The 8,444-nt window shown below is 41.9% G+C and overlaps 2 protein-coding genes across 4 annotated transcripts; both read right to left on the bottom strand.

Moving 5' to 3' along the window:
- Positions 1-615: 615 nt before the first annotated feature.
- LOC147923731 (uncharacterized) lies at positions 616-7,256 on the bottom strand. 3 transcript variants are annotated; one of them, XM_087494107.1, is made up of 6 exons: positions 7,115-7,255; positions 6,664-6,709; positions 6,484-6,557; positions 6,284-6,348; positions 5,591-5,701; positions 616-1,458 (listed from the first exon to the last, which is right to left on the bottom strand). In XM_087494107.1, exon 6 carries the CDS (start codon positions 1,437-1,439, stop codon positions 825-827), a length of 615 nt encoding a protein of 204 aa, XP_087350233.1. In that variant the 5' UTR covers positions 1,440-1,458; positions 5,591-5,701; positions 6,284-6,348; positions 6,484-6,557; positions 6,664-6,709; positions 7,115-7,255; the 3' UTR covers positions 616-824. The 3 variants fall into 3 exon arrangements, 2 of the variants coding, with proteins under 2 accessions (XP_087350233.1, XP_087350234.1); XR_015586005.1 differs by lacking the exon at positions 616-1,458 and adding an exon at positions 3,316-3,457; XM_087494108.1 differs by lacking the exon at positions 6,664-6,709 and having other exon boundaries at positions 7,115-7,256.
- On the bottom strand, positions 1,545-3,222 carry LOC147923732 (uncharacterized). The gene is made up of 2 exons (XM_087494109.1): positions 2,725-3,222; positions 1,545-2,646 (listed from the first exon to the last, which is right to left on the bottom strand). The coding sequence occupies exons 1-2, from the start codon at positions 2,770-2,772 to the stop codon at positions 2,140-2,142; spliced, it is 555 nt and encodes a 184-aa protein (XP_087350235.1). The 5' UTR covers positions 2,773-3,222; the 3' UTR covers positions 1,545-2,139.
- Positions 7,257-8,444: the final 1,188 nt, after the last annotated feature.

Here is an 8,444-nt window from a genome sequence, read left to right as displayed (position 1 = left end):
AGAACGAGACAAAGCACTCCTACGAATCCAGAACTATCAACTCGCCGCAGCTAAGTACTATAACAAAAAGGTCCATAATCGGCATTTTGACGAAGGTGATCTCGTCCTTCGCAAGGTCTTTGAGAATACCGCCGAACAGGATGCCGGGAAAATGGGAGCTAATTGGAAGGTCCATATATAGTGTCTAAGGTCGTCCATCCCGGCGTGTACGAACTCTTAAACCATGGGCGGCAAACCAGTGCCGAGGTCTTGGAATTCAATGCATCTCAAGCGTTACTACTACTGAAAATCACCAAGCGAGCTCGGCTATGTGTAGCTCGTCCTTTCTATAAGTATGAATAAGCATGTAAATGTGAACTACGATCGGCTTGATCCCTCCTGATCGGGGGGTACGTAGGCAGTCCCATTCTACGGGACCCAGTCGCAGTATATAAAATTTCTTTTTCAAAAAATATATCTCGACATTTGCGAATCATTTTAGTTATTACCCTGGCCCGGTAATGACCCGACGTTCCGACGTATTATTCTAAGCCGAGTCGCACTCGCACAAAAAGGGTAAGCCGACTATTAACGGTCGCCCCCGGTTATTTTAAGCCGAGTCTAACTCGCACTAAAAGGGTAAGCCGACCATCACGAGTCGCACTTTTTCAAAGAAAAAAAAAAGAGTGAAAGTAGAATTCTCGAAAGTAACATGAAATTTTAACTTGTTAAAAAAAAAAGAGAGGCGAAACAGTCTGATACGGGTGCCGACCCCATTACGGCACAAACCAAAAAAAAAAAAAAAAAACAAAAAAAAAAAACAACAACAACAAACCAAAGACAAGTCATTCAATCCCTAGATCGGCGTTGGAAGGCACGTTAAATTCCAACCCGCCAATTGTCGTCTGCCAATAGCGGCACGACTCTTTCACATCCTTCAGCAGGTCCATCGGAATAGCTACACCTCGTCCAACCATGTCCTCGAGGTACGTACAGACCCCATCGACACGACTACTTTCGCTAAAGTAGTGACTCGTGCTCTCCAACTGCCTCACATAACGGCGAAGCACGTCGATACGATCGCGACAAGCTTCGATCTCCTCCCACTCCTCGAACGGCCTCCGACCAAGGGTGTCAAGGTCGCCCTGCTCAAGTGTGGGAACTACCACTTCCGCATATAGATCTTCGCGCCAGGTACGCTCTTCCACCAACCGATCCCATCGCCACTTTGGGAAGAAGAGCCCTTCATCGATCAGCGGTTCAAGACACTCCACAACCCCGTCAATACGACAGAAGTCGTAGTAACGCTCGAACGAACGACGGGTGGCAATGATGTAAGCCCTTAGCCGTTGAATGCGAGCGTTGTAATAGGCGAGTTCCGATTGAATCACCTCGTCAGACCTAACGCCGAGCTGTTCCCGCGCCCTGCGTAGCCACGCTGACCTAGTTGTCACCGGCATCAGAGCAACTTTCTTCTTCCTACAAAAAAAACAACAAGCTCAACAAACTCCCCAAGACAGGAGTGAAGGAAAACACAGACTATTTATAGAACGGGGGCACAAGTCCCAACAGCCACAAGTTTCCAAACGGCAGAAGCATTTAATGAGCCCAATAAACAACGTTTCGAAGAATAAGGCATTAAATGACCCCTCATTTAATGCCCCCAAAAGTACGAATAAAGTTTTAAGGGAGCCGACTCCCATACACGGCGCATAAAGTACGAGGGAGCCGACCCCAAAACACGGCAAAAGAAAGATAGTATGAGGGAGCCGACCCCTCAACACGGCAAGTGCGAACATGGAGCACTTATGACGCCGGATCAGCAGTCGGAGACTCGCAACCAGGAGTCAAAGGACGGGGGAGCTCTTCCGTAGGACGATCGATGGTCTGCTCTTCGATCCCACCCGCAGGACGATCGTCACCCTTTGCCTGTTCGCCTGCGTTCCCTTCAGGACCCCCGCTGCCAAACTCGCCTTCTTCCCTAACGTCGTCACCGCCTTCAGCATCGCCGCTAAGGGGGGGAAGCGATCCACTCTGGAACCGGAGGAAGTGGCTCGGAATAGATCCTGGACACGTCAAAGTCAGCCTCGGTGATATCCGGGAGATCGAGATCATCAACTTCACCCTTCAGTTGAGTCATCACGGCGACAACTTTGTCCTTCAACCCCTCCTCAAGCACAGCGATTTGACCCTCGTCGACGAGCGTTTCGAGCATTTGGACATTCCCGACGGCTTGGTTGTACTCGAGAAATTTCTCCATCGACGCTTTGAATGCCTCGGCGTACCTCTTATGTTTGGCCAGCAATTTCTGAACGCGCACGCCATTTCGTTAAAGGCTTTAATTCTCTCGTGGTAGCCGAAATCCTCCCGCCGATCTCTGAGCCTCTTCGTCTCCGAGTTGAGAGTAAGGTGCATCCTGTTGTAGGCCGCATCCGACGCCTCAAGCTTTGCCTTCAGGTCGTCCCGCTCCGAGATCCACTTGCGCCGTTGACTCTCAAACTTTGACGCTTCGTCACTAAGCCTCTGGTTGGACCGAACAGCCTCCCCTAGTTGGACCTCGAGGCGTTCAATCTTCTCTGCGTAGGACGACGCTCCTGACCGGTCGTCCTCCTGATCGCGAACGCGGCGCTCATAGCGCGAGGTTAAGCGATTGATTCGGGCGACAAGCTAAAAAAAAAAAAAGGATAAGAACAGATGAAAAGACAAAAAACAGGTTCAAAAACGAGTCGACGAACAAAAACACACCTCAAAGGAGGCTTGCGCCACATCAGCAACTGCATGCGCTTCCTTCATCTGATCAACAGAAGGCAAACGACCAGGCCCAAAATGGATCCTCCGGAAAAGTTCAGAGCAAGCTGAAGAGTCGTTCGGGAAAGGACGAGCTTCGGACGTGTGCGAGAAATCCCAGCCAAAATCCAACGTCCTTTGCTTTTTTGATGGGTCAGGTCGTTCCAGGCTAGCGTCGTCCTTTCTTTTCGGAGGACCCTTTACACCCTCCGTATCACAACCAGACCCCTCCGAGCGACGAACTAAAGGAAGGGACTGGGATTGATGTCTCGAGGTGCGTCAGACGACTGAAGTGATCGAGAGGAGACCTTCCCGGCCGAACCAGCACCGGAGGACGAGTGATCACGTCGACCATCCAACTGGGAAGTTGGACGGGGAACGGAAGACGAGTCCGACGCTCGGCGATAACGAGCAGACGCGTTGGAACACTCATATTCATTTTACCCATCGTCTCGGCTAAAAAAAAAAAAAAGAGAAACTAATCAAAACAACAGAATTAATCTACAATTCGAAGAAAAATAAGAGTTGGATCGGTCACATAAGGATTACCTGTTCTTCTTCGAAGACCCGGGTGGTTTCCTTGGACGATCTTTTTCGGTACCCGGCCACACGTAAGGGCAATGGAGCTTAATTGCGTCTATCTCGGCTTGCAAAGAAGAAGGGTACGGAAGCAGACACCTCGGAATAACAACTACAAAAAAAAAAAAGGGGTTAAGTAAAGCCAAAAGATACAAGTGAAGATAACTAAGCAAGAAGGATCGGCTACCGGGTGAAGGGTTCCACCCAGAAAACCAAGGGATCGACGGATCCTCCAAAACCCCGCAGTAACTTCCAAAAAGAAGTACGAGCCTTTCCAGTTATACGTTTTGCCCTTGGCACCCTCGACGAGCGATGTCTTCTTTGCCGAAGCTACGTAATAAAGACCGGGCGTCTTCTCCCGACTCGACGGATTCAGACATGTCAGCTCTTCAAAGTGATCACAAGTAAGCGTAACCCTTGCAGCCTCGGCCATGATCGAAAGACCGACAGCATTTCGAAAAGTTGACGGGGCAAATTGGGAAATAGCCGCCTTTCGACGAGCGAAATACGTCATCAAAAAGGATGGAAGAGGGAAGGTGAGCCCGCACTCGGTGAAATATTTCTCGAGAGACAAATAAAACCGGGAGGTGCATCCAGTGACGTTGAAAAGATCCCGGAATCAAAATCTTTGGCCTAGTGCTTAGTATCTGGGCACTAACCGCGTCAGTCGTCACGTCAATTTTTAACTTCCCGATGCGAACTGCATCAATCGCCGCGTCAATTTTTATCGATGACGGCGGCATGTGGTTGAAACGACTGACGGTCGGCAAAGGAACGTCGTCCATATAAAGAGACGATGGGTCGTCGTTTAGGGGCTCGTCTATCAGGGACGGAACCCTACAAGGGAGCCCCGACGAGCTTGGAGCCGCCGACCCAGGAATAAGACGACGCTTCAGCTCCTCGAATTGAGCCGCGTCTGAATCCGTTGAAGACGAGTCAGAAAAAATTGGAGAACGAGTACGACGACGGACAGATCTCGCGGAGTTGCCGGATTCAGAAGTTGTAGCTCGTCGAAGGTGACTCGCGGCGGAAGAGTTAGACGACGAGGATCGAGGAGAATCCATAACGAAAGCGCGACACTAAAAGCAAAATAACGACGAGATAGGAAGAAGGGAGAATACCTGGACGATGACAGCACCAAAGCGCGAGAAGAAGATAATGAGGCAAGGGGAGAAGCGATATTTATAGGGGAAGAAGGAAGGATCTGGAAGCGTCATCATTGCCACACGCGCTCGGTGACGATACGACTTCTGGATTTCACGCGCGTCAAGCACCGCACACAACGATTCGACCCTGGGCACCGGAAACCGTTTTCTCACGCGCGACTCTTCGTTTGTCTAATAAGCGTCCTTTCATCTTTTCACAATTATTCTTCGCCTAAAGACTACGAACTAAAGGTGGAGGGGGGGGACTACTGTTGAGGGTGGATCCACACCTCAAACAAGAGGCCTGGCCCAGGAAAAAGCCCATGATAAATCTCCAAAGGAAGGGAGGGTATTATGGTCTTTTATATGGACGAACCGACACGATTCCCTATAAATACAGGCGTACGGCCCGCATTTCAAGGGATCGTGAAAAAGGCAGCAGAATTCGTACAGCAAGAACCAGAGCTCAGCTCGTCCAAGAAAAAGTCAACGTTTTTCAAGCCTATAGCTCGGAGAGTTGACGAGCTATCAGCCCGTCGATTACTTTGTTTGTAACTCGTTTACATTGTGTTGTAGCCCGTCCTTTAGTGCCTCGGCACCGATACAATAAAGAGAACTTCGACCCTCCCTTGACCGAACTAAACATTCTAATTGTGACCAAAAGGGACATCAACAAAGTTGTTTCTTGATGGAGACTTATCTGAGATTGCTGAATTTAAAATGCAGTAAGTCTTTTATTTTTCTTAAATTTTATAAGCAAATTCTTTGTTAAAAGGAAAAATCTTGACGATATCTTCCCTTATTTTCAACAAACTTTGCAGGCTGGTCAATAGGAACCAGATGAAGTTCTTAGAGTTTCTCAACTCATGACACCTGATTTGAGCAACAAAGTTGAAGATTCTTTCCCATTACGTAGCTGGGAATCTATTGATCAGATTACTTAAACCTCTCAGGTGTTTGTTTTCATATTCAACTCTATTTTATATAAACTTCATATGTACTTATCCCGTAATTTTCTGACACTAACACCACTACGTACAAGCAAAGATCAGGGCAAGATGATTTATTCTCCTATTTAAATCCAGGTTAGTTGTACTTACAGTATTCATTTGCTTCTTTCACTTCTCTGGGAACGATTGTCACCGCTTGATAACGTCTGTTCCTTTGCTTCTTTCACTTCTCTGGGAATGATAGTCACCGCTTGATACCGTCTGTTCAAGTTATTGAATCAATTAGTTTCTCCATTTTTATTATATTCTGTTTATCTTTACTTATATTGATTATAATCTTTTTTTTTTCAGTTCCAAGATATCTCTCTATTACTCTCATGGTTCTCAATTTTTGGAGTGGATGAAGATGAACACACACAACCCAGAAGCAAAACAGCTGACTTACACTGAGTTTCCCTAAACACTTTGTTTGGAACATAATTACTAAAAAGTGGACCAGGCGTAAAAGAAATTCAGGTGTTACTCAGATGCAATTTAGGTCAACAGCTATTGGTGATCAGTTTTACATGAGAATCCTTTTAACACATAGAAGAGGTGAAACCAGTTTTGAAGTTTTACGTACTGTTGATGGCATTTAGATCCTACGTTTAGAGATGCATGTTCTGCTCTAGGTGTCCTTCAATAAGAAGAATAATAACAGTCAATGCGATCCATTTTCTATTTGAAGAACACAGTTGCTATGTTTTTTTTGTTTTGGTTTAATGTTTCTAATTTTCCTAATCATGACTCTTACTCGAATTTTTAGCTACTTTTTAAAAAGTTAAACCAAGCAACGATAAATACCTTAGAGATGGAATGAAGCTGCAATAATGTCAATGGCATGTCTACTCCAATATCAACTGCATCCACTGAAGATATCGTGATTTGGTTAGACCATATATGCTAATCAGTCTACGTAAAAGATAATAGATTGAGGATAGATATGTAGCCGAAATCTGTCTTAAAATAGAAGAGCTTGAGGAGCTTGAAGGTCAAGATTATACCGTCGTCAACTTGAGCTATAACGGACATATTACGGATGTTGTGTTTGTAGTTCAAAATCCTTAGAACCTCTCAGCTGTAAAATTGACATGAAAGTTTATACGAATTGTTTATAAGTTTCAATTCCAATAGCCAGTAATCCTTAATAAAAAGAGATAAAATAAGTACATAAAAAATCGAACCATTTTGTCCAACTTTTGGTTCACAATCTGTCCAATATTCACAGAACTAAAAACAAGAAATACATAGAGTTAGCAATAGAACAAATTGACTGAAATATTTCATTCCCAAAACATAAGGTAACTAAAGAAACTGAAGAAAATATCACTTATAATCAGAGACTGAAGTTTGCCAAAAACTAAATAAATAAATAAATAATCAGAGACTGAATAGTTGAATAAAAACTGAATTAAATTAAAATCAAAACTGAATTGTCAAATCGGTTGTGATCTAATAAACCAAATCGAGTATACAATATAATAGATTACGGAGAACATTGATCAGAATAATTGATAACGTGGTTGACAGTCGCAAATTAAATAGGCATCTGTATTTCTCAAGTCAATTACTTTGTTGTCAAATTTAAGAAGTGATTCTTACTAAATTAAAAAAACTTACAAGAAAGGAAATTACCTGAACATATAACAGAGAGAGAGAGAGAGAGAGAGAGAGAGAACGGTGATGAAAGGAAAGAGGTATGGCGAAAGAACAGTGGTGAAAGAGAGAAGAAGGTATGGGCTGCGCTGGCTCAAATCGCAATTAGGTGGCATAGTATAGTTCCGACAAAGGAGAGGATTTTACATTATCTCCTTTTTCTGATTTTTTTTTTAAGTAATCTCCTTTCCTTTTATTTATTTAACAGTAAACCAAACGAGTTTTCCAAAAAAAACAAACTGAGGGTCCAAACTGAGGGTCCGAATGGTGACCGGTTTTGGTTGTACGGGAAAAGCGGTTTTGGAGTGCGGTACGGTTCAACTGCGATACGTGCGGTTTGCGGGACAAGTGCGGTTTCTATAAAATAAGCGGTACAGAATGATATTTGATTGGTGAAAAAACTATTTGCGGTTCAGTATTAATTGTGTGAATGGTAAAAAAGGAAAAGCGGTGCGGATTACATATATTATAAATAAATTTATTAATAATTAGTATTCATAAGTTATTAACATTTTGGTTCTTTATTTTTTATTTATAATTTAAATATATCATTTATGAACTTTAAATATGAAATTTTATTAAAATTAAAATTTAATCATGTATATGTTTATTCAATGTTAAAAACAATAAACAAATTCAATCATAACAAATATTACACAATAAAAAAACTAGTATAGATTATATTTTTTTCAAATCTAGTTGTTAATATATTAATTTTTTAAATAAATTCATTTATTGTTAAGAAAACTTGATTTATGGTTGTACATTCATAATACTAAAATTACTTATATATATTACATTTTGAAATTTATTTAAAGATAAAATGAAAAAATAATTTTTTTTTCTTGAACATGCATTCTAAAGTTACTTGAACAAGAGAAAGAATAAAGAAAAGATACACAGAACTTTTGTTATTAAAAATATGTTAGTTATTTAATTTTTTTATTCAATATTAGTTATATATTTAAAAAATATTATGCAGATCTCTGCGTTATTTGCGGGACAAGTGCGGTTTGTACAAAATAAGCGGTACAGAATAATGTTTGATTAGTGAAAACAAAATTGCGGTTTTAGAATAAGCGGTACAAAATAATAAATAATTAATATAATTGTAAATTATTAATTTTTTTGTGTTAATGAAAAAATATTTCAAACCTTAAATACCAAAAATTATTTAAACTATTATGTAGATATATTTTATGCAAAACTAAAAGACATTATTTATAATTTATTTAACATTTGTGCTATTTACACAAACATTTGTGTTATTTACAAAAAGATATATATAAAAATATCTTATATATATATA

The sequence above is a fragment of the Camelina sativa genome, chromosome 17 (genome assembly GCF_030686135.1).
Source record: "Camelina sativa cultivar CO46 ecotype springtype chromosome 17, ASM3068613v1".
NCBI classification, from domain to species: Eukaryota; Viridiplantae; Streptophyta; class Magnoliopsida; order Brassicales; family Brassicaceae; genus Camelina; species Camelina sativa.
The sequence above is the reverse complement of the archived record's forward strand: the minus strand, read 5'-3'. Positions and strand labels throughout refer to the sequence as shown.

Excerpts from the sequence above, each read along its gene's own strand:
- LOC147923731 (XM_087494108.1), bottom strand. The coding sequence starts at position 1,439 with ATGCCGGTGACAACTAGGTCAGCGTGGCTACGCAGGGCGCGGGAACAG.
- LOC147923732 (XM_087494109.1), bottom strand. The coding sequence starts at position 2,772 with ATGAAGGAAGCGCATGCAGTTGCTGATGTGGCGCAAGCCTCCTTTGAG. Across the intron at positions 2,647-2,724 it reads TGGCGCAAGCCTCCTTTGAG|CTTGTCGCCCGAATCAATCG; the intron begins GTGTGTTTTTGT and ends TTTTTTTTTTAG.